At 49.8% G+C, this 25,280-nt stretch overlaps 1 protein-coding gene across 1 annotated transcript; it reads left to right on the forward strand.

Moving 5' to 3' along the window:
- Positions 1-4,908: 4,908 nt before the first annotated feature.
- LOC117138334 (seminase) lies at positions 4,909-5,658 on the forward strand. The gene has a single exon (XM_033300371.1). The coding sequence runs from the start codon at positions 4,909-4,911 to the stop codon at positions 5,656-5,658; it is 750 nt and encodes a 249-aa protein (XP_033156262.1).
- The last annotated feature ends 19,622 nt before the right edge of the window (positions 5,659-25,280 follow it).

Here is a 25,280-nt window from a genome sequence, read left to right on the forward strand (position 1 = left end):
GGGGTCCAGGCACTCCACTCCAGTGCACCCATTCCCACCTCGGACGCACCTCCACATCCGTCTGCGGAGCGGACTGCTCCGGAGTGGCTGTGGAGCTGGCGCGACCATCAATGGCCTAATTGCACTTATTATGGACTCACGGGGGCTAAGAAGTCATTACGAAATTTCTCATCACACTTTCAGTGGCGGCCGTTACTCGCGGCTTCAGTCGACAGCTGCTGGTCCAATTTATAAATTGAAATTTAAAAATTAATTGAAAATTTCATGCCAGCTAATTTGGAATAGTTCAAAAGCCTGAGAGCCTCGAAATTAGCTTTATTAATCACAATCTTTGTGGGGCTTTTGCGTAGGCTCAGGAACCCATAAACTCAGCACCTCGCTGCAGCTAATCCAATTTGTGGGACTATGTTGCACCCAGCTCTCCGCCCCCTGAGGGGTTTCTCTTCCAGCTGAAGACACCGCCGCCTTTCGATCCGGATGCATTTTCACCGCCAAGCCAGCCAAGTGAGTTGTTCGGGTTCGTTCTTACCGCTCACTCTTCTGACATGGAATGCTCCATTTCAATGTATCTACAATAAAACCAGCAATAAAATGTTTCGAGTGATAAGTTGACTTAAATTCAGTCCCAAGCTTTTGTCTGAAATCAAAGAGACATGTCATCTTTCTCAATCGCAGTGTCTAACCCTTTTTTCTGCGAGTTTCTGGGTTTGGGTGGCTGGAAGTGGAAGTTAAGCCAAGTTAAGAGCCGAGAGCCATGGCCACATGGTGCGCGTGTATATGGCCATGTGGCCACAAGCATTCGGGTCGGCCATAATGCGAAATCCGAATGCGTTACGTGCCACACACGTACAGGTAACTCCGAGCCATGTGCATGCGAACTCACACATATGTTCCTCTGCACGCGTACTACACGCAACATGGCGTCGCCACTGCACACACACACACACACAGGCGCAGCCCGAAGGGAGTGAGCGAGAGAGGGCGTGCGCGGAACAGGGACGGAAGATGCAGCAGCGCTTTCATCGGAATTTCGCTGCTGCATTTTTGTTTTTTGTTTCTGTTTTCGTTGCGGCATCTCGCTGCCTTCCTCCTCCTCCTCCTCCTCCTCCTCTTTCTCCTCTGCGGCTTAGCGTTTTGTAAGCACTCAGCATTGTTTTCTTTTTGCGATTTCTTTGCCTTGCGGCATTTTGCTGCCTGCATACCTGATGCAAATTTCGTATTAGCCAGAAATCGTTAGAGGGTCCCAGAATATTAAGTATACGCAAAGCCCGCCAAAGTGCATCAAGTATACGCCCATTTCAATATAAAATGCAAATTCGAGGCTGGTAATATAATAAAAAAAAAGTAAACTAACTAAAGTTACTAAAGATAAGTTTTTGTTTATTTCCTACTATGTCTTTGAAATGCACATCCCAACAATGAGGTTTATTCTGGAGGAAAATGCGTTACTTTTCAAAAAAAAACTTTTTATTACCCAATGGGGCCTATAGCTAGCTTTTCTGATTATAGGGATTTTTATCTATTGATATGGCCCTATAATCCAGACGTGCTCTTATCTATCCGCCCCAGCCATTTTCGACGCCACAGTCCGCACTTGACTCATACATGACCCAACTATTAGCCCAATCGCATGATGGCCATCTACTCGTCCACTTGTCCCTCCCACTTCCACATCCGTCTCCAGTCCGACTCACAGTGCCAACTTTGGCAAGTTGGCGACGATGAGCGTACGGATGGAGCCAGGGATTCGGATTCGGATTCGGATTCAGGCTGTGGTTCAGACTCAGATTCTGTTGCTGATTTCGATTCCGATGCCAATGTCGATGGCTCGTCTGTTTGCTGACGGAATGCCATGTTAGATGGCAGCAAACATGCCGTTCGATGGCAAGAGTCGGGCCAGGCCGACTTAATTGCATATTTGCATAGGCGCAGAGCAGAAAAACACACGAAATGCACACACACACACCAGTGCACACACTCCGTAAGTAGAACACGACTGGAAAAATCAAAAACAGCGACGTTGGGGCGCCTGCCTCTTGCAGAATGGGAGAATGAGATTTCAAGGAGGGTGTGGCCCCCACGGAGGTGGAGCAGGGGATACCCATTTGCATGCAGCGACAGCGGGAGAAACTGCAACGTTGCTGCAGCTGGCAAAGAAATGTGCCACCTATTTCTGCACTTTTTTCCCATTTTTGCAGTTCTACCCATCTCTTTGATGGTCGTCTTGTTGGGGCGCAGCTGGAAAACCAATACCAGCCCAATTTATCCAACCAGCCATATATCCATCAATCCCGAGCCTGCATCTATCAATGCATCCAGCAAGGCATTCACCAATCCATTCATTTCCATAGAAATGTGCGAAGATTATATGTTTCGTCAAACGCGAAATTGCGCACGAATATGCCAGACCCTCCGCCCCTTTTCCCTCTTTCGGCCAACTCCAGCTCCAACTGCAGCTCCAACTCCCCCAACTCCTGACTCGGTGTCATGGTTGTTGGTCGGTGCCCGCGTTTGCACTGTTGAGCTGCTTGTTGTGCCTCTTTTTTGGCCCGACGCAACTGAAGCGGTTTTCGAGGCTGCCGCGCTCGTTTGGCTGCCATTGTGGTTGCTGCAGCGAAAACGGGGCGTATGAGTGTCGTCAGCCATCTTACCCGCCACAGCTCTCTCGCAAAAAAAGCCGCTGGGGTCCCTAAAGTTTTTTGGGCTTGGTTTGCTGTAGTTGGGGCACAAGTTGTGAGGGCTTCTGGTGATAAGATATGCATTAGCACTCCGCATGGAAGCAATTAATGTGGGCTGAGGTTTTGATTAGTGCATCGAGGAAGCCTCTTGGAGTTTCATTTACAAATTCAATTGTTCCGCTGTACCAGACTACTTCCACTCCAACATTTTGCTATGAGACGTAGGAATGAAGTTCAGGTATTGTCATCGACATTGAGCTTTGCTAATATTTTAAGTTCATTTTTTTGAATTGCATATATTCAAAATTGTATATTTCGCGTAGAGTGCGTTGATCACCTGAATGCCCTTTCCCACTCACTACAGCAATGTGCCATGATTGCTCCTTTTTGATGTTACGACCTTTCTCGTCACTTTGTTGCAAAGTGCTCCCCTTGCGAACAGTGGGATCCTCCTCCATTGTGAGGTGGGGTTCCACATTTCTACTACTGCCCCTCTCGGAGCTTAGTTACGGGTTTCGCTGCTGTTTTTTAGAGTAACAATTATTCCCTAACTGCACTTTGGCAGCGCAAATGTCAGGCCCACTGAATGTTCATTATAAAATTCCATCGGCAGTTCCTTCAGCTTCGGTTTTCCGAATCCGAAAACAGTTTCCCCAGCTGTTCGTTCGATACCGGAGATGGAGATGGAGATGGCTGCGCGGGGCGAACACAGAACGTATGCAAAGAATAGAAAATTTATGACTGTGGCGAGGGCATTACGTGTCTGTCAAACATTTCCGCCAGAGGTTCCCTGCTCCATGATGTTCGCCATCACGGAATACGAGCCAAATACACATTACAAAGCGCAGAAGTACAAAAAGTGAAAAACATTCTTATCTCGGGCGGTGTGTGCGCACAAGAAAAAGGAGTGCAAAGTCCAAATCGTGGGCTGGCCAAGGGATGCGGGCCAGGGGGACCGCACTCCGGATGACGTTAACCCACCATGGCCGCCATCATAGCCCCGCACGAAGCATTCGCCACTCACGTCCAATGCGCACCGCGTTCTGATTCGCTTCGCTTTTTGCATGACTTGAGATCGTAAAAAATTCATATTTTTTCTCTCGTTTTATTTTACTTTCGTGTTTTTTTTCTGTTTCGTCGGCTGCGTATGGGGCAAGCCGTGCTGCAGGAACCCAGCTTTAGCGGGCGTTTTCAGAGCCGGTCATAATATTTAACTCACCGCTCCCTCCCGAGGGTTGCTTTTGCTTTTCATTAGGTCTTGCTTCGTCCTCCGCCATGTTGCCAGTTTCCAGTGGCAGGAGCAAGGAGCAGGGAGCAGGGCGCAGGGAGCAGGGAGCTGGAGCGGGGACATCCACCATCTTGCCTTGGCTCATTTGGTTCGTTATTGCTCATTTCTTCCCCGGCCTCCAGATTAATGGGTGCGATAAGGTCGGCGTCCGCCAGTAGGTGTAGCCCAGGCCAGGCTAAGGTCCGAGACCCAAACCCATAGCCATACCCATAGCCAGGAGGCTTCGGATCCAACCTTCCTCCAACCCAATATGGTAGCCAGCGCACATCGATCCCGCATGCCAAGTTGGGTTTCCCTTCCGCGCCTCGGAATGAGCTGCTTTAGCCAAAACGAACCCAAAGGCACTGCCATTCCGCCCTGCCAATTTCTTCTCTTCTTGTTTTCCCATTGACTTTGACTCTGGGCACGAAGTTCTTATCCGCCGTCAGAGATCTCCAGCCAATCCCGCCCCGAATTATGACTCACAACAAGGCTGAACTTTGGCTATTTACCTGCTGATGGAGGCTGGAAAGCTCTGGCAGGCCATGTTGAATCGCACTTTTTATTAAAAAATTGTTGATATTAGTGGTTCCTGTTCCGTAATATCTTCAGCATCATCTTCATCATATCTTACTGCCTTCGTAAGATACTTTCTCAAACCCCTCAAATCTATAAAATAAAGTAAATGTTCCCCATATTTATACCTATTTATTGCCTACTCAAAACTAAACTACACGAACTCAACTCTCAATATGTGTTTTTTTGATCTCCACAAGGTCTACCCTGAAGATCTCTGCGATGTTGACCCAGTCCCAGTCTAGTTATTCTGCGTCATGTGAAGTGACCGTGAAAGTCAATCCGCACACCTTGTTTGCACAGCTGAAACTCCTAGCCAGCTGATAGTAGTTCCTTCGCTGATAAAAGCACATATCTCAATCACTGGCCCACTCAGTTGCCACCATCATGTGGCGCCCTCTGTTTCTTCTCCAGCTAACCCAGCTCCTCCTTGGCCTGGCCAGCGGCCAGATCCAGCCCAGAATCGTGGGCGGCACCACCACCACGCTCTCCGCCGTGGGTGGCTTCGTGGTGAACCTGCGCTACGACGGAACCTTTTACTGCGGCGGCTCCCTCGTGACCAGCAAGCACGTGGTCACGGCGGCCCACTGCCTCAAAGGCTACCAGGCGGGCCGCATAACCGTCCAGGGCGGAGTGAGCCAGCTCAGCCAGTCGGGTGTCGTGAGACGCGTGGCCAGGTACTTCATTCCAAACGGCTTCAGCAGCACCAGTCTCAACTGGGACGTGGGCGTCATCCGGCTACAGAGTGCATTGACTGGCAGTGGCATCACCACCATTCCGCTCTGCCAGGTGCAGTGGAACCCCGGCGACTACATGCGCGTCTCCGGCTGGGGTACCACTCGCTCCGGCAACTCCAGCCCCTCCAACCAGCTGCGCACGGTGCGCATCCAGCTGATCCGCAAGAAGGTGTGCCAGAGGGCCTACCAGGGAAGGGACACGCTCACCGCCTCCACCTTCTGCGCCCGCACTGGCGGCAAAGACAGCTGCTCCGGCGACTCGGGCGGCGGGGTGATCTTCAAGAACCAGCTCTGCGGCATCGTCTCCTGGGGACTGGGCTGCGCCAACGCCCAGTATCCCGGCGTCTACACCAGCGTCCATCGGGTCCGCGGCTTCATCCTCCGCTCCATCAAGAAGTGAGGAGTGGGCAGTTGGGGGAGCGCCGGATGCCACTGATATTAATAGTTAGTTAAAATATTAATTAAAAATCGTTAGTGCAAGTGCTGCCTCGCCTGTCGTCAGGAAGTCCTCGGACCGGATGGGCAACTGAAGATTGGCGATGGGCCAATGAAGATATCATCCATCTGCTTTGTGGCCTTGCCGCATGTAAATTAGTAGGCAATGCACAGTGATTGAAGACCATGCGAAAATGTTGATACGTATGCTTAGATACTTATGTTTTCAATATTGAATATTCGAGGAAAATTCAAACATTAAAAAACTCAAAGTAATAATATACAAACAACAAGCTGAAATATAAATAGGTGGTAGAATGAGCCTTTTAGGAATTCAAAGTATAGCAGCAAGAATGTGAAAAATGGAACCTCTATCCAAGGTGGCAAGATGCCCTGGAAGAGGGCCAAGGGCCTCATCCCGATCGATGAGTGGCCACTTCCGAGTGTTGACTTTGTTGTCGTGCGCTAATTTCCATCGATTGCTACCTTGATTTGCATTGATTGGGCCCTGGCCAGGAGGATGGAAGGTTCCTGCACTGCAGCGGAAGGAAGCGCTGAGTGGGCAAGTGCTGACCACCATCGGAGCACGGGTCAGTGCCAGCCAGCTAGCTTTCATATCCCGTCCGCCGCTGATTGCGTCCAATTTCATCTAAATTAAGTGCAGTTAAAGCGCCACTTAACACGTGCTGTGGAGCTGGGACGCCTGCCAGCGATCTGGTGACAAGCGGCAGATCGAGCGGATCGAGCTCATTTGTGTAATTGCGAGGTGACGGTGACCCGCTCGCCGCAATGAGTGCGTTTAGATAAAACCATAATTAATCGCTCTAATGTGGCCGGCAACTGCGATTTCCATAACGGTGGTGCACCGCAAGCGGGCTAATCAATGGGTGATTGCCGCCATTCAAAGTGCATTTCTTGCGTTTAATGAGCTCCCGTTTGATTGAGCACTTAATGGGATCGGAATTAATGCTGCCCCATGGAAGACACCACCTGCAAGCGGGTCACCTTTCGCAGGAGGCCGTAAGGCCCGGTCAAGAGCCGAGTGTGATTCGATTCAATTTGTGCTAAGTGGTTCCGAAAATAAAATTGTAATTGCGGCGAAAAGCTTTCTCATCCAGGCCCACATCAACATTCGAATCTATCGACAGATTGACAGCCACAAATACACGAATTAGCCAAGGCCTGAATGGCTGTGAATGGGCCAGAATAGGTGGAAACGAGCCAAGTTCCACGGCTAATCAGCTGGCCAAATTATTATTATTAAACTCGTTCGCTCATGCCGGCCAATTAGCATTCTGACGGCTTCTACTGTTCGACTGCTGGCCAAAGCCACAGCCACTGCCACAGCCAGAACCAATAAAAGATTGAACAAAACTTTTGCCGTGGCACATCGACAATTGAAGTGCAATTAGCTGCAGCCAGGTGGGGCATGTGGGGCAGGTGGGGCAGTCGCCGCGCTGCGGTTGCTTATTAGTTTATTACATCAACAGCAAATCTCAACAAACGCTAATTAAGACACAAATAATCGAACGTGCCAACACTGAAAGCCAATAACAAGCCAAACTGTATGCCCAGGGGTAGGTCCCCGATCCGAGTGTTTCGATATGGCCAAGTTGCCCATGGGGTGGTTGTCGCCGGCGGTTGCTTATGGTCGTAGGGGCGGATTCGGCCGCCCAATAAAGTTGTCCCGGCCAAAGGACACTCCGGCAACTCAACAAAGGACCATGCAAGCGCCTGGAGTTTGATCGGTGGTGACAACTTGGCTTTAACCAGACAATAAATGGTCAAAATATATCGCACTATATATGAAAATGTGCAAATATAAGTAAGATTCGTCTATTTCCCTTGACTTTAATTGCACAGCTTAGTACCCGAAATGCTCATATTCTTGTTAAGTCCTAGAAATTCTACCACAGTTTGTGATTCCTAATAGTTACAGATCCAATAAAATTTGGTCTGCCCAAGTATCGACCCTTAGTTCAGCCAGCACTGCCGTCGTAGCTCCTGAGTTTTGGCCTCTTTTGGGCTTGCGTGAGTAGTCGGTGTGGAAGTAGTCGGGATTCGAAATGGAAGTGGCTTTGGAGGTGGGCCACCCACGGCCTGCGGTATTTGAACGACACGCCCAAGTTGTCCAACCTGCATTGGCAAAGGGCCAACTAAAACATGGACATGGACAACCCAAGGGGCGCCGCGGGAGGGGGCTTGCTGTACGGGCTAACCCTCGGAGGGAAAACCAACCACCGCGCAGCGAGCGACCGCAGCCGCAACCTGTAAAAAGTAAACAGCGCGAGAAGGATGGAGGGGGTGGAAGGGGAGTGGGAGTGGGATCGGGGGTGGGGGTCAGGGGTCACAAAGGTAAGGGGTGGCTGTTGTTATTCCTGCGCCGGTGTGCGTGTGAGTGTCGCTGCGGCAATGGCGCGCAATGGCTTGAAAACGTAACCGCAAATGTGGCGGCGGTGGAAGCAGGAGCGGTTTTCCGGGAGCGGGAACAGGAGCGGTGACAGGAACAGGCGTTTGTTCATGTAGTCCGGCTGTCTCTGCGCCTGTGTGTGTGTGTGTGTGTGTGTGTGTGTGTGTAGGTGTCCTGACAAAGGGGACCTTCGCAGGGGAGGGGCTGCTGAATCTTTTGCCGTTCTTCGGGGACCTCCGCCGGAACGGAAGTGAATGGCACATTATGTTGGCGCTGCTTGACGTGGTCGTGTTGTTGGACTGCTGTCGTCATCCGGCCGGGGTCGAAAGCCCTATTGCGGGGTGGTAATTGGATGGGCAGACCCGGGAGGACGTTCTCCGACTGTGTGTATGCTTGCCATTATGTACTTGTACGCATTAGAGCGACATAATGCTGCCCTCCTCCGGCCGGCCATCCAAACTGTGTAAGACCAAGTCGAGGCGCTCCAGCCTCAGCTCCATTGCGGTTAAAGTTTCTTCCAGGCTCCCGAAGGATGGAAACTCTGCTTTTTTGAAGCGGCGTTTCCACAGATGGCAGGACGCAGACCCACTTGGGGTCGAAGTGGGAGTGGGAGGGGGAACGGGAATGGGAGTGGGACAGACGGCAACATTGTCATCATCAAAATCCCATTAGCAACGTATTCAAATGCGTTCGAGTGTAAAACAAGCCACATTCAATGCACGCACACCACACACACACGGAGTAGAGTTCGAAGTTCGACTCATTCATTTGTCGAGGCGACATTACGCATCCGTTTGTCCGATTCCATGGACATTTGCTCCTCCCTCGACCCGTCATCATCCCTCATCCACCGGGCATCCCTCCAATTTGCATGGATTCTCGGGTGAAGCGAGATCCTTTAAAATCAATGGCAATGCTAGCCTACTTATAGGCCCGGCTCACAGCCACCCGACGCCGGACGAACCCTTTGCCAGCCGCTCCTGTGGAGTCAATCATCCAATCACCCGTCCGTTGATTCCAATTACAAATCCAAATTTCGACCCCGCCGCCCCCTCGGAAAATGTGGAGCACTCAAATTAGCATTTGGCTTGGAGGTGGAGCCCGTATCTTGTACACATATGTGTGCGGACACTCGGCCCATGTGCCCAATATTTTTACCATTTCCATGCATGATTTGTAGTGGGCTGTCCACTGGACTCTCTAATTTGTAAATTTGGTTATTGTGCCGGGCCAAATGCGATGATTAGCTATCGAGTTTCGAGAGGTGTTCGCAGTTGGTTAGATAAGCATGGGGCAGATCATCTGCTCAGGTAATGGGTTTATCAGCTGCAGTGTATGAATTTCAATGTATTTTCCCACTGCTCATATAAGTTTATGTTACGCTGAAAATAAAGTTCCCAATATTATTCCAAATGTACATCTGGGTCAAGGGAATCAATGAATCAACATTTCTGATGGAATGGAAAAACTACCAAAACCCATATTTATTAATAAAAGGAATTTAATATAAATCTTAAGTACTAAGTACTCAATAAAATTCGCATTCGATTCGCTCACATCAAACATTAAAATCAAAACATTAAATGAGATACAATCGGAATTCGAGGAAAACGGCCTAGGTAAGCGTATTCAGTAACATATGATTTTGAGATTATCTCTCTAATAATAACAATATTCATTCTGTAATGAAACTCATGGTATGTACATCTGAAATCCATCTGCCCTGAACAATGTAATCATCGTCGTGCAAACGAAGCGAGTGAGCGAATCAATTGAATGGATTGCTTAACGATCCCATTGACGAAGCTGTGTGTGTCAAGAAGACGCGTTATCGCGGCGACATCCAGCCAGCGACCCTGAAAAGCTGAAAAGCTTTAAAGCGAATTAGCAGACCGCACGCGTCCGCCCACCCACCGCATCCACACTAACACCCAGCCACCCAACACCCACCCAAGTCGAATCCACTGACGAGCAATTGTTGATTGCAGGGTCACAGGAGCAGCGTCATCGGGCAAAGAGCGGAATCAGCAGGAGCATATGCCGAAGGTCCTTGGGCGGAGTTCCTGCCATCCCGCTCGCTCCCGGGGCCGCGGCCCTGCTCCTGGGGTGGCCCGCCTATCGCCGCGCTGCTCGCTCCCGCGGCGAATGGCATATGCGTGCGATTTTGATTTTTATTTGATTTGATTGCGGCGTCAACTTAATTAAGCGACCAACTACCAACAATGGCCAGCAAATTGAAACAGCAGTCGGGCATTTGAAGTTCAGTTCCTCGTCTGCCCAAAGGATGTTGGGCTGCGGGGCTGAGGGGTTGGGAGGGGTTGCTGCCCCGGCAAGACATTTGTAATTCCTTTTATTCCGCTGCCGCCAAAAGTCATTGAAACGTGTAATCTGCAGCACGTGCGCACCGCGGCGGGATGAGTCCTGGCATTTTCAAGTTAGTCCGACGGTGCGACTTTAAAGGATGCCCGAATAACTCACGGCATCCTGCGGGGGCGGAGGTGCAATTAGTTGGCGGCACAGGTTGCCTCCTACCGGATGAGCGGACAAGGACGAGGATGCGCGCCAGGACGAGCGGATGAGCAGGAATTCGGCTGCCACCGACGTGGCCGCCGCCTCCGTGTAATTAGTGTCAGTCGCGAAGTCACATTTGGCTGCCCTTTGTAGTTGTAGTTGTAGACCACTGGCGGTGCTGCACTCGGCCACGCCCCCGAAGGCCGACTGGACGCTCCTGCCCAAGATGGACGATGTGCCGCAGGACCTGCCCCCGCCACTTCCTTTCCCGTCCCTGCTCATTCATGCATCCGTCAGATAATTATTATAATTACCTGCGTGAGTGTAGGTTTCCATAGACCAAAAAGGCAAAAACACAATATTTTAAAACTGAAAATCCCGCAGCAGCAGGCCACAGTGGCACTCGATCGTGGAAATCGAAGGAATTTATAACAAATTTAGTGATATAAAATAATATAGTGATATTCACATATTAAAGTACGTCTTTTAAGTATATCTTATAGATAAAGCAATAACCTAACAGTCTGTATTTAGATATCACTTGATACAACCAAATATATTATGAATATGATTAAGAATAATAACACCAGCCTCATATTACGCACTTTACTTCGTAATTATTTTATTATCTCAATGATTGAAATTCTTCTTTGGCGTTCAGGAATCCTCCCCTGTTGTTCAATCAAGCGATTATTCACTCAAATAACTTGCCAAATGCAAGTCAATGCAATCTTAAGTAGGCATCTTTGCCCGACTGAATCTCCTCCCGATCCGAGCAGATTTTATCTAGCTTCTGACCACTGTGCCTGGCGGCAACTAACAAAGGTCCAGTACCAAGGACCCGTTTCTGTGTCATTGTCTCGGGTCCTGCTCGTCCTTCTCCTCCCTTCCTCTCCTCCCTCCCGCTCCCTCTAATCATCCTCCTATTGTCGGCTGCCTGCGTGCACTTGGCACTTGGGCAGGCCTTCGTGTGTGTGTGTGTGTGTGGGAGTGCGTGTCTATAATTATCCGCCGCTAATAATATTCAAATAGCTCCTAAACATATCCGCTGCGATAGCGAGCGGGCTTACTGGCTAAGCGCAGCCATTGTGTCTAATTGCGGAGGCCGAAAAAGATAAAACGGATCGGGCGAGAGGAACTCGGTCAGAACCCAGATGCAGTTGGCCGATAGGCAGTGGACCCTGGAGACCTGAATCCGAAGGCCCTATCGATACAGTGGCTGTCGCCAAAAAGGTTAATAAACCACGAGGAAAACCTCTCGGCCGCTTGGTCAGCAGTTCGTCAGGCCAAATAACTGGCCAGGAACTGGGAACTTAGCCAAGGAACCGAGGAACCGAGGAACCGCTAACAAACCGCGGAGGCACGAGAAATTCTTTTCGTGCCGCGGCACTGAGAAACGCCAGCGGGAATCCTCCGCGTTCGCATTCGCGGCTTTGATGTGCTGCCGCCGGTCCAGAGATGAGATGTCAACGTGGTCAGTGGCCAGCCGAGTGGCCCGAAATTATTTTATTTTCCCCTGCAGCTCGCCCCGCTGCTTTCTGTTCTCTGTTTTCCCTCGCTGCAACTGAAAGTTTGCATTCCACTTGTTTGTTGTTAACAAAACGCCGTCCGCGGCCACAAAGGAAATTCTCACCATTCCCCTCGGCAGCGACGTTTGATTGGGATTTGATGTTGCAGTTGAAGTTGAGCGGCAGCTGGAGAAGAAGCCGAGAACTGGTTGCCACTGCCCAGGCAGTCCACTCCCGTGAATGGCTGGAGGATCAGCCCGGAGGAAGAGCTCTGAATGAATGCTGGCTAAATAGCTTTCGACAGGCGTGAGTACATGCGGTGGAGCCGCCAGAACACGACCGATCATCACATCCCATCTCATCCCATTGCTGCGACGCGGATTGGCTTTCAGCCGGCATTGTGACACCATTGACGGCCCAGTGCCGAACTGCCGCTCCTACTTGCCGGCACTCATAAAAATGAAACAATTACACGGCGAAACTTGCAGTGAATGAATATTTAATATAATACTAATAATGTCACAAGTGCTCAATTCATGTTTTTTTTTAATATTTAAATGGTTTTGGATATGATCACCATAGCTCTGACCTTAACTCCAAGATGTATATTAAAGTTGCCGAGGTAATTAGGTTTAAAAGAAGTTTCGGGGGAATTCCCATGAACACTTACCAAATTTCCGGATTAATTGGTTACGTGTGTTGTTGCAACTTCGATTGGCGTTGCAATTGACTCCAACGCTGACGCGTCGGCATTGCAGCACGTTCCTTGAGGAGGAGGAAACGGGGAGTCTAGGCCAGGGAACGCACAAGGCCAGTTGTAACCGTACTCTTCCTTTGTTCCGCCGGCGGGAACATTTGAAAAATGTCACATAGTTCGGCGACTGAAAGAGGTGGATGCCAGCGGAGCAGGAGCTGGAGGAGAAGGAGGCCCATTCCGCCCAGCGGCTGCTAATGACTCTGTTGTTGCACCAACACCTGACCAAGCCCAGGTGACTTATCCTCCTGACTGACTGGCCGGCTAACTTGTTCGCACGCCAAAAGCAGCGACTGCAGGCATCAATTAAAGCGCGTAATTAATTTATTAGGCACTGAAAGTGTCGCTAGTTGACCAATTGACAGGCTATTGAGGTGCTCGAGGGCATATTAAGGTAGTTGGCAGTGGAGTCACATGGTGTCGTATGCGATGTGGATGACTTAAGCTTCAGTGTTTTTTTTTATAGTTTGTGACCAATAAAAAGGGGGACTTTACAAATTAAAGTCCTGCTTGAGTGCGTGTTACCCGTTTCCAACCGGTTCACTGCTTCGCCTGCTTTGGCACTGCTTGCACACTGCTTGTGCACTACATGGGCGCCAACTTCAAATTTAAGGCCATCCCGATAAACGCGTTTATATCCGTGGTGTCACAGTTAATGTACACGTTTCCCTATTTCTCAATACAAATATTCTCTTTTGTAACCTAAATTTTACTAGAGAATTCATACTTTGGTATCACGCCATGACATTCGCCATCAACTTATGGCTTCATTATTTTTTCACCGATTTCGGCCATTAAATTTAAGGGCCAAAACCTTTCAAGCTAATAATATCGGCGATGCATCGAAGCGGAATTGAATATCAAACGACGGCGCTTCCTAGAATAAAAACTAAAGACAGTACCGGGTATTTCCCAGAAATGGTGGGGGAATCGCAGCACGCTGCACATGACTTTTATTATGAAAATTATCCATAAGCAATGCGGACTGGACAATGCAAATTGCCATAATTGGGCGTCAATATTTGAACAAGTTTATGACTTCCCCGCATTATGAAATCCTTCAAGGGGCTGGAAGAGAAACGGGCATGGTGGGAGATGGCAGGCACACACAATTGCGTTAATAATTCAAGCAAATTGAATTCGAATCCGAATGGACTACGCACTGTCGCGTCACGGGAAATGCAGCAGCAGGTCGCAGATCCCTGCCGTCGTTATGTCAAGTCACCTGAATTATTCAGAATCCCGCAGAGCGGGGACACCTGTCCTGCGTTCGTCCAAGTATGGCCAGAGTAATTATAGCCACGACTGCCCGAATCCGTATCCATATGCATATCCATATGCATATGCATATAGTCGGCAATCCGAACCAAGTCAAGGCAATTTACTAAATCGTTGTCAGCGAAATTTTGTTGACATTCTAATGAGCCAAAGAACCGATTGGATTCGATTCGCTGATGGCTTCGCTGTGACAGTTTGTACCGCAATAATTTCAGCAATTTCGTGGCCCGACTTTGGACCGTGGCTCCGGGATGCGTATGCTAGGGCTAACCATGAAATGATTGCGCCAAATCGACGCAAACCAGAAACCCGAAGAGCGTAAAGCGATCTTCCAGATCACAACCACGACCACAGCCCACAGCCCACTTTGCGGGCAAGGCAAAAACCCGGCCAGAATCCAAATCACATTGGCCACTCCACTTAAGTGTAATCAGAGTCGCAGGTCGATGCCGAAGTCGAACTCGAGTGGAAATGGAAGTGGAAGTCGGAGCCGGAGTCGGAGTCCCGAGGAGGAGGAGTGTGGCACACTCCAAGCGCAACAATTGCAGCTCATTACGATCGTCATCGTCCTCAGAGCATTATCATTATATCTTATTCGATCTTAAGCGGTTTGCAACAGGAGTTGGAGGGAGGGAGTTCCAACTGGACACACGACAGGAACGAGTCCTCAATTTCGGCCTCAGCCGAAATTTGTAGCACCAATAGAGCGTGGCGGTGAAAGGGGAAAGGGAGAGACACCTAAATTGCTCTTGGCCCGGTCGGCGGACCACCTCAATTGGCACTCGGCGCCAAATTTGATTCGGATTTCACTTTCCTCCCAATTGCCGTCAATTTCGTAGGCTCATTTCGAAGGGGATCGCCCGATGGGTGAGTCAGGGGCGCCTGCAGAGCTGGCCGAGAGCAATCCGGAGTCTGCGTGGGCTGGGATACTCTTACTTTCCGAGCGAGCGGACCTAATTGAGTCATTAGCTTGGGGTGACCTACGCGCACTCCATTTGCTACGCCCACACCAGCCGGGTGTGCGGCTCCACATCCATTTATCCCGTCGCCACCTGCAGCTTCGCAAGTCAACACCTCGCGGAGATCAGGCAGGCGCAGCCAAATGATTCTGCACATCAATTTCTCACGCACTAAGTGAGCCACTTAGCACACATCAAAAATCAATAATCGATTAAATAATTAGAAAATTGTGAAAATTACTGTAATTTTGAAATCAATTCGATGCATGCGACCACGGCGACCGTCGATCGCCTCGTCGGGTGTCAAACAACAGTCTCGTCTCGGCCGGAGCATAAATAATCACATTATAATAAAATAATGCAATGCCCTCGAAGAGAGGACCGCTCCAGCTCCAGCTCCAGCCCCAGCTCCCTACGCCCAGATATATCCCAGATTCCAGATTCAATTTAAATGGAAAACACTTTCCTACGGACCACGTCGCTCCAATTAATATTCGCGGCGTGCCGCGATCACCGCGAGCTGATAAAGTGCGGCTCATATATTTTGTCATAAATTTCAAACGCGCTCGACAGCTGCTCGACTCATCAATCAGCCCCAGTCCAAGCTGAGAAGGTCCAGGTCCAGGTCCACTCCAGATTCGATCCGATCGCAGCCGGAGCACGTGGAGCGTGCGGACTTTGGCAAACACTCGATTAAAATCAACTTCAATTTGTAATAAATCAAAAGTCCTATCAAAAGCGTATCCGCGGAATATCACGAGGCGATCGGGGCACCCAAAGGGCTGGGCTGCGGAGGAGGTTTGCCCCGGACCAATGAAGAAATTTTGGCCGGCCATGTGGCTCCTCATCCCGGTTAGGCCCGGATGATGAATGGTTATTGATTCGAAGGAATCGCGACCGCCCCCTTTCGGTTCCTCACTGTCCCATCCTCGTAAGTAGTTCGACGGATTGTAGGAATATCGGCGATTGTAGGTGGGCCAATCCACAGATGTCCAGCATTCTGCAGCTTTTAATATATAACTACGTGCAGCCCAAACATTACATTTTCAGTTTCTTGGCATGCCAATTACAACTCAGGTGCTTGCAAAGTTGTAAAATCCTTGGAAAACGAATTGAAATTTCTTTTGGCCACTTGGGAAAGTCAACACATTGAAGTCATAAGGGTGCCAAGTAATTGCTCATGCTGCAGAATAAAATAATTGAATAGTAAGTGAGTATCCCTGATTATGACATGTGTAATGAACCAAAGACGCCCCGGGTTCTGTCATTTCATGAGTGGAAGCGGCACTGGCCTATGATTACGGCAACTTTACTCTACGGGGCTCTAGGAATTAAGTCTGGAATCGAAACTGAAACTGAGAACTGCGAACTGAAACCGAAACCCAACTCTGCGACTCTGGGCTGTCGAATGCCAATTGCAATGTGAAATGTTGCCTTACAAAATGCCGCGCGTCAATATGCAAAATACATGCCACGAGAATCAACGGCGAATGGCGACGGCAACTTCCACAAAGCCAAATTGAATCGCAACCCCAGGGCAGCGGCTGTAGATGTGGCTATGGATGTGGATGTGGATGTGGTTGTGCATGCGGCTGTGGACGTGGCTGTACGGTCGATGGGAGGAAACGAGACCGCCAAGCCACCGAACGAGCCAAAGAATTCTCTGGCCTTAGCTGGCAAAGCTAACCGAAAGTGAAAAATAAAGTAGGGGGAGTTCCTCGGAAAAGCGGGTGGACTGACTTGGCTGGGGTAGAGCGGAAAATGCGGCACGATTCCGTGTGATTTCTTTCCTTGAGCGATTGCGGCCATCGAATGGCAACGTCATCTCAGCAGCTCTTAACCCTCTGAAGGCAAGCGCCATAAGACGAGTAAGTCATCCAGGATGGCCTAGGTATTCCTTTACTAATGTTGCGAGAACTCTATCTTGAAAAACGCAGAAGAATTTGCGGGCTTAGGCAAATATGCAACAATCGCATACTAAATTCTCACATTTTAGTAGAGAAGTCCCAGAACTATGAACTCAGTGGGTTAACGTTTCCCCACGGCGATTTTCGCTGAATTTTCCAACACCCCGTGGATCATGATTCGCCGCTTAACGCCAAGTCGCCGAAAATATCAGCAACACAAATCGATCCCCGTAATTAGCCGACCCATGCAAAGCCACTTCGATTGCCTCGAATGGAAATGGGAATGGAAATGGAACTGCCGCAGATCGCATCGCACTGGATCGGATTGGATCGGCGGAGTTGTGTCGTGATGTGATTTACTTCGTGCCCGAGCCCAAATCCAAAAGCAAGACCCCGGAGGGGCGGGGCGGCCTCCTAGGACTGCGCACGCAGGATGGCGGATTGGCCGTGCCATGCCCAAATTAAAGTGTCTGCAGACCGCAAAACGTCCATCAAAGCCGCTGGAAGGGCGGCAAGAGCCGAAAGAGCCAGAAGAGCGGCAACAGGGCCGCAGAAATAAGCCAATAAAATTGTCATGCATTGACAAATAACATGGCCAGCCAGCCGGGCTTAGAAAACTAGAGTCGCAGTCGCAGTCAAAGTCGAAGTCGGAGTCGGAGTCGGAGTCGGATGTTCTCGGTGCCCAAGACCAAACGAAGTCAAGGGGAAAAATGGCGTTTGCCGCAGACAAAGGCAGAAACTTTAAAACGTTTTTCTCCTCGGGCTCCCCTGCCGCTCACCCACCTCCACCTCTTCGCCCAAAGCGTCTCGGTCTTGGCCTGAACCCGGGCTGCAATGCGGCTCCCACGCCTTCAAAATACTATATGTTAACAAACACGCTGCCAAGTGGCTGACAGCTCGCCGGAGCGGGGGGATGGCAGATACAAAGATACGATGCGATGCCAGGTTTGGGGGAGCACCATACCACCAGGTTTCTTGTGAAAACACCAACTGCAGCGGAGACGAGCCAAGATGGAGGAGAGTCCCACTGCTCTGCGGCTCGCCGTTCGAGGGCTGCCCCCGCAAAACGCCAGCCCAGCCATCCAAGCCATCCAAGCCAACCATCTCGGCCAGCCAAGCCAACCAAGGCGCGCATAATAACCCGGCCAAAACGTGCGCAGATTTCCAGCAGACGATAAAGCACAACGAGGGGCAGGCACTGCCAGAAAGTAGAAAATGAGATGAAAAATAAGGACAGGACCAGATCGCATCCATGGCTGCCTCGGCTGGAGCTTGGGCCTCGATTTCGGCATGGGTCCATTGCTTTGGCGGCCATTTTATTCATCCGCTTTTTTCTGTTCTTCATTTTTTTTTCGACTGTGGCCCTCGACCAAGTCTCTGGATCTTTGGCTTTGTGCAGCTGCAGCGACTGTGAATCCACTCGCATGCAAAGCAACAGCAGCCCGGCCAATTTGGAGTTTTCAAGAACACACAGACAGATAGGCAGACAGATGGACCAAGACAGACAGGCAGACATAGTATCTTAGTATCTGTCAGATGGATGTGCCGCATCTGCTTCCCTGCTTTCCTGCTTCCCTCGCATCGAGCAATGTTTGTCTTGAAGTCGCTGGAGACTCCTCCTGCTCCGCCTCCTCCTCCTCGTTTAAGATTGAGGGACACCAACACCTTTCGACTTCTCAGCTTGAACTTTGACTGGCCGAGTGTGTCAGTTCCCAGAGGGGTCGTAGTGGCTCCCCACAGAAAAGTCTGATGGTAAAATCAGTTTTTAAATTCCGATATGGTCAGTTCCTCATTTTGTAAGAATTTCTTAAATCTATAAATGTTTCGCCTTTCCAATGCTCCGTTCGACTTTTGTTTCTCTTGATGTAAATTTTCAAAACCGCAGCTTTGGGTCAGCGAGGCAAACCTGTCCTAGCTGAGGAAGTAATCTCCTCCAGTTGAACTTTATGAAGCACACGTGCTACAATTCAATCCGTGCGTCTCAATCACTGCAATCAACGCCACTCGCCGCTGTGGGCCAAAGTATCTCGAAGATGCGTAGCAACTGGCAAATCACAAGCCGCCTAATGGTAATGTCATCCGAGGCGTTCACAGTTGCTGTCCTGCTGCCTTTGATGTCTTTGAAGCTGGAGGAGATGGGGCCCTTGGGGCCCTGCAACTGCCACAGCTACTGCAACTGGAAGTGCAACCATTAGCAGGGTCCGCACCTATTACTTAATGGGCGAGGAGCACGTATCCTGGACTCGGGGATGGGCCATGGGCCGCTCCTTTTGGCCACATGCGAAATGCGTGTAATTAGCCGAAGCATTTCAAATTGCAAAGTGCAACGCGGCAGCCAGATTGCATTCGCTCGTATAATTTCCGCTGCGCGGTCTAGTGTGTGGTGCACTTTAGCTTAAGTTTCAGCTTTTTGCATCTAATGATCGGTCTGGTCTCTCGGATCGGTGTCTCTAATGCACACAGTCTGGAAACTAGTTGGCCGATACATCAATTAAATTTGCATTTTAATTTGACGTTTCGTTTTGTTTGGCTCGGCGCGGCTTGTGATTTATATGGGAGCGGGACTGGAGCAAAAAGCGGTTGATCTTGTCGATATCAGTATCTGTATCTGTGTCTGTGTCTGTGTCTGTATCTGACCAGCCCGTCCAGCAAGAAAATCACTTTTATTCCACGGGGCAGCTGCAATGCCATGAGCTGTCAGCATTTCCGCCCGTCCTCGGAGTGCGAAATCCAAAACTAGTAAATTCGGGGCGGAATGGCGCCCGCCATCTAACATTTTGGACTGGGGTACGGGTTTTGGGACCCGGAGTGCGCGGATGGGGAAGTCGCGCCTGGTTTGGGGTCACAGACGCATGCAATTTCAGCCAGAGTGGCGTAAATTGTTGCATGTTAAAAGGAAGTTAGCCCACAGCCCATAAACATTTGCTCGGGCTAAACAAAAACAGAAAAATTCCAAGCTGCTGAAACCACAAAATGAAGGCGCGCAAAGACGTTTACATAACGGGTGCGCTGGGTTAGCTGGGCACCCCAACTAGGCCCTCCACCCCCAAAATCGCCACCAAAACAGCAGTCGGCCATCCGTCCAACGGAGCACACAGTCAGTCAACCGCAGACAGGTCCCGAAAACGCCAAACACCAAACACCGCCCACGACCACGACCACGACACCACCAGAGATGAGCACGTGGGACTACCAAAGAAATGGGAGCTTACATAGCTCCGAAGTTCGAAAATGATGAAAGTATCTAACTATTTACATCGAATTGAACTGCAAGAAGTGTCGGGCAGCAAATATTATTTATCAAATCACGAATAAAGTGGTAGGATGTACTTAACCGAGTTTCCCTGAGCTACCATGAAAACAAATTTTCGAAACCAATCTAATCCAGCTTATACCTCCAGAAACCAGTCCTCATCACTGGCGGGCCAACTTTAACCTCGTCTCGCCGATCGCAAGGGGCATGCATCTTTGTCAAAATGCAAGGCGCGAATTGTAAATTTGCAAATGCCGGAAACGCAAATTTTCCAAACTTGTTAGCCAGCCCAAACTGCCATGGCGGCAGTGGGCCCACAACAACAGCAAGAGGCCGACTTTTGGCCAAATATCAAGCCGCAGTAAGAAGTTAAATTGGAATTGGCCCAGGGCGAGCTGCGTTGGCGTTGCAAGTCGGCATGGAGAACTTTGCGTTACAATTGGCTGGCGGCTTCAGTGATGGGCTCCTGGCACGCAATGCCCGGACTAGGACGTGGTCTGTGGCCTCCTGCCGAGAACCCACCCAATCCCGGCTGTCCTGCAAGGTATCTAGTGCACTACGTTGGCTGGGAACGGAGCCATCCGACGCGTCGGATGCATAAATTTCGACTCCCAAAATAAGCGCAACAATTAAAATGCTAAATCTAAGCTGACGCTTCCAGTGCCCAGCTGACCTATCATTATAGCCGCTTGCGAATGATGCACTACATCCGCCGCGGAGTTCAACCATAATTCTTAACCCCGATCGCACGGCAACCCAATCATTAGGCCTACGCACGAAGACGACCCCTGATCCGCAGATCGCCTGCTCGCCTGCTCGCCTGCTCGCAAGCTCCCCTGCTCCGCTGATCCCATGATCCGGGCAGACGCATATATCACCTGTGACGGGCTGCGAGGAGAATTATGAGCGGGCACCGAGAATTCCAGCACGTATCAATCTGGGAATGGTGAAAAATGCGCCCGTCGATCTGCAACCTTTGCATACTCGAGTCTGTATCCGAATCTGGCAATGATTCTGCATCTGGATCTGGTCCTGATCCTGATCTCGATTCCAGGTCCGATTCGGGCAATAAATCAACGATCCTAGGGCCGCGGGCGCTCCATGTGCATATTCATGAGTTTGATTGAACTTATAAATCAGGGCTGGGACCATGGACCATGGGAGCTCGGAGAGTACTCTTCATTCCACCTGGCAGATGCCCCAACCAGCCGCGTTCACCTGCTCCGATGACCCCTCGGAACGGTTGTGCCAGAAAACTTAATTAATTTGACATATATCACGAGTTGTAGACCCTCTGCTTTTTGCCACCAAGGAAGAAATGCGCTAATGAAGCCGAGGCAAGCTGGGAAATATGTTTTGACTGCGTTTGCCAAGAGACCGCCAAAAAGTCGCCAAGCCATAATTAATCATGCAACAACATTCTTTGGCTTAGAGACCGCTGTGTAACCTTTTTTCAACCCGGTTCTTTCGGCCCGGCTAACTGAACTAAACCGCAGTTAGCCAGAGCGCAAAAACAAAGGCAGAATGGCCATAGCTGCGAGTGATATTAACATATCATTATGATAGCCATTAGCACTTTTAATTGATGAGTTTTTGCTGCCGTTCCTGCCGCACTCTTCGCCCGCCCCCCGCCCCCCTACCCCTTCCGCGTTACCAATCATTTGTCAATGGCTTTAGTTTTGGCTCAAAAGACAAAGCCCGCCGTCGAGCTGAGTTGAGAACGCGAAAATGGCCGCAGGTCGCGAATTGAGACTGCGAACTTCGAGGTTTACGAATGCGTAAAATCCGTTTTGGGTGAAACAGTGAATGGGGAAAATGTGATGGAGCTGTCCAAATGGTAAAGCAAAACTTGGCCAATATGGTAGCTATAGCAACGGACGCAGTGGTATGTGCACATTACCCCATCTGAATGCTGATATTAAAGTTACTAACTGAAGGTACCAACAGTAAGCAGTATCCACAATGTAACTTATTAGTCATCAATGTAGTGGATCAACTATCATCCATCGAGGGGAGAAAGGCGTGGAATTATATTAATTGATTAATTTTGGCTAATGGTTAATTATGGTTTTACAATTATGATTTTACAATCAATTAATGAACGCGGGTGAAAAGTGTCTGTGGCATTTAAGAGATATTTACACCTATTCCCCTGATGGCTAGTTCTTGTTTTATTTATTTGGCTGCCACTGCTGATCATATTTTGCGAGGCATGTGGCTTGGGATTTCCGAAATTCCCCTGAAACTCGAGTGGAACATGCAATTAAACAAATGCCTAAGAAGGTATACCGTTAGCCGAGGTCTCCAAAGGGTTCCAAATGCCCAGCGGTGGTTCGAGGTCCCTCTTCAAAGGGGGTTCAATCGGTTCTTTGCGGCTTCTTAAGGCTAACACGCCTTCGTGGTCTAAGCTTGCTTTCTTTCGGCCAGAATGTGCTTGGCACATGTTGGACACAAGCCCTGGACCCGCAGACCCGCCTCCAGACGCCAATTATGCAGTCCAGTCGAAGGATTCGCCCCTGGACACAAGACTGGACAGGATGTTAGAAGCCGACGGCAGTCGATGAAAAGTCTGAGGAGACTGCAGAAAAAGCGAAAGTTGGGCCAAGATTTTGGCCAGCGGCCTTAACGGAAATGGAAATGGTCGCGGGGTCTTGGGGGGATCTGGCCCCAGTGATCTCGGCATCGGGATCCTACGACGGGCTGGGCAATTAGGCAGCGCCTCTCGGACGTGAGCATTAAATTTCCAACTGAAAGTGGCAGATCCATCAAAAGTGAACGCAATCCATCATCCGCCGAATCACGGCGTGATGAGAGCAGCGCCGACATGGCCCAACTCCCGATCCCCATCCTTGTGGCTTATGATGATGGCCAACAGATTGGCGCGCTCGCAGCACGAGCTAAAAACCTTCAGCTCCACCGTTAGACACCCAGGGCAGCTCTGAAATGTACTTTGAAAAACAACCTTCATAAATGTTATATATGAGGGATATTAGAACATCTATGTTTTGTGTAATCCGAAACTCTTAGAATGTTGCACAGTGTAATCGGTGAAGCGGTTCATGTGGATTGTCTATGAGTGGAGCGCGGCTCCAAGGTCACATTTAAGTGGACCCAGCTCAAGATGGAGACCCGATTCTTTCTAATGCCGCCTGGTCTACTTTCGCAGCTCCAGCCCGACCTGCTGGAGGGCAATTAAAACAATTACAGGGACTCAGGGTCCGCATCTGAATCCGAGTCTGTCTCGGATGTCTGGGCCATGTGGGCTGGCCAGGAACCAGGAGAGGCCTTTTCGCTGGAACCCAGCCGCACGCCCATTAGCGACAATCAATCTCGGCCACGCTGCAACGCAACCGAACTCCGGATCTCCGTGCTTTTATATTTGGGTTTTATGTTTTGCCGCGAATCGTAGTTTCTTGCCTCTTAGTTTTTATTATTTACGAATGCCACTTGCCAGATAACCCATAATTATGAAATTATTATTGGAGCGCCAAGCAGCGACGGCAGCGAAACGTATCTGTATCTCGAAGGCAGGCGATTCTGTGTATGCCGTCGGAAAAGCAGAAATCATTTCGGGCCGCGGCGGCACAGGAAGTTTTCGGTGCCCCGGGCCGTGGAAGTTGTTCAAAAATATATGCGCAATCTGCCGAAATAGCCACCACTTCTATAGGCCTTCAAAAGCGTTCGGTGTCCACCTTTCGACTTTTACACTCGATGAAGAAATTGAGATACCAGCGGAAAATAAACAAGACCGTTTGGTGGACAACCTCTCGGCTGAAGTGCTCTCCCGGAGGAACCCCAAATGAGGCAGCCAAACTTAATAAATTATATGCAAAACTGCCGCTGGGGAAATGGCAAACCAACAAAGTGTCCAAAAGGCAGCGGGAAAGCCAACTTCCAGCAGGGGAAAACAAATGTTGGGCGTTCGAGGAACTCCGTTTTTGAATATTTATGAAAGGACAGGGTGATCCTCTGAGCTGGATACCAGCCGGATCCTGCAGGCCGCACATGCCGTTATGGCCAACTGCGGTCCTTGACTCCTTTGCAGATGTCCTAGGGCCAGCAACCTGATCGCCAAGTTGGTAAATATTACGGAAAGAAGCGATTTTGAAATGAAAACAAACGATAGGGTCGATGTGGCATGTCTTGGCTAAAATGGAATGGTTCATCTCCTCCACTATGAGGACAACTTTATAATATATACATTTAAAATGTACATTCTTAGGGAACTTATTCAAACATTATGTTCTCAAGCTTTACTTTAGCCTGATCGCAAGCTATTCCAAGCTTGGAAACCATTTTGGACACTCTGAACCACTTGATCCTAACCACAGAAGACCGACGGACAGTAAGAAAAATGGCTGGGTTGCAGTGCGATGATGGAAAGGAGGGGGCGGTGGGGCAGAAAAAGGAGCTGAGGGGTATGGATACTTTGAATGCGAGCAAGAGAGAGATGTTCATCGGAACGCATGTTCTTTGAAAATTGCCCATAATTATGCGAACGAACTTCAAACTGATTGTTTCTACCGGCAGCAGCGCAGTCCGAGAAACGAGAACCCAGAGCCGAGGATCGGAACCCATCTCCATCCCATAGCTCCTTGGACCATGGACCACGCTGTCCGAAAAACGCGCGTCCGTTGCATGCAACGTGGCAGGGATGGGATGGGATGGGATCGAGATCGGGACATGGCCAAGGGTATGGCTGTGTGGAATAGCCCGCTTGGCTGCAGTGAAAGAGAATGACTGTAATTACGCATCACTTTTTCTTAATTTTCATGCTGTGCATCTTGCGGCCCTTCCTCCTCGCAAACGGAGCGGATTGGAGTGGTGGTGAACGACGAGGACGAGGGCCGGAAGGGGTCCTCCATCTTGTCGCTGGGAACAATTTGAGCACTGAACTTGACCCACAAGTCGAGTCTGCAGCTTTTTGCGGCAGAGTTTTAGAAAATTGCTCGTTTCGTTGCGTGCATGTTTCCCAAAATGCGATCGGCTTGAAAGCATTTTGCGTGT

The sequence above is a fragment of the Drosophila mauritiana genome, chromosome 2R, assembly GCF_004382145.1.
Source record: "Drosophila mauritiana strain mau12 chromosome 2R, ASM438214v1, whole genome shotgun sequence".
Classification (NCBI taxonomy): domain Eukaryota; kingdom Metazoa; phylum Arthropoda; class Insecta; order Diptera; family Drosophilidae; genus Drosophila; species Drosophila mauritiana.

Excerpts from the sequence above, each read along its gene's own strand:
- LOC117138334 (XM_033300371.1), top strand. The coding sequence starts at position 4,909 with ATGTGGCGCCCTCTGTTTCTTCTCCAGCTAACCCAGCTCCTCCTTGGC.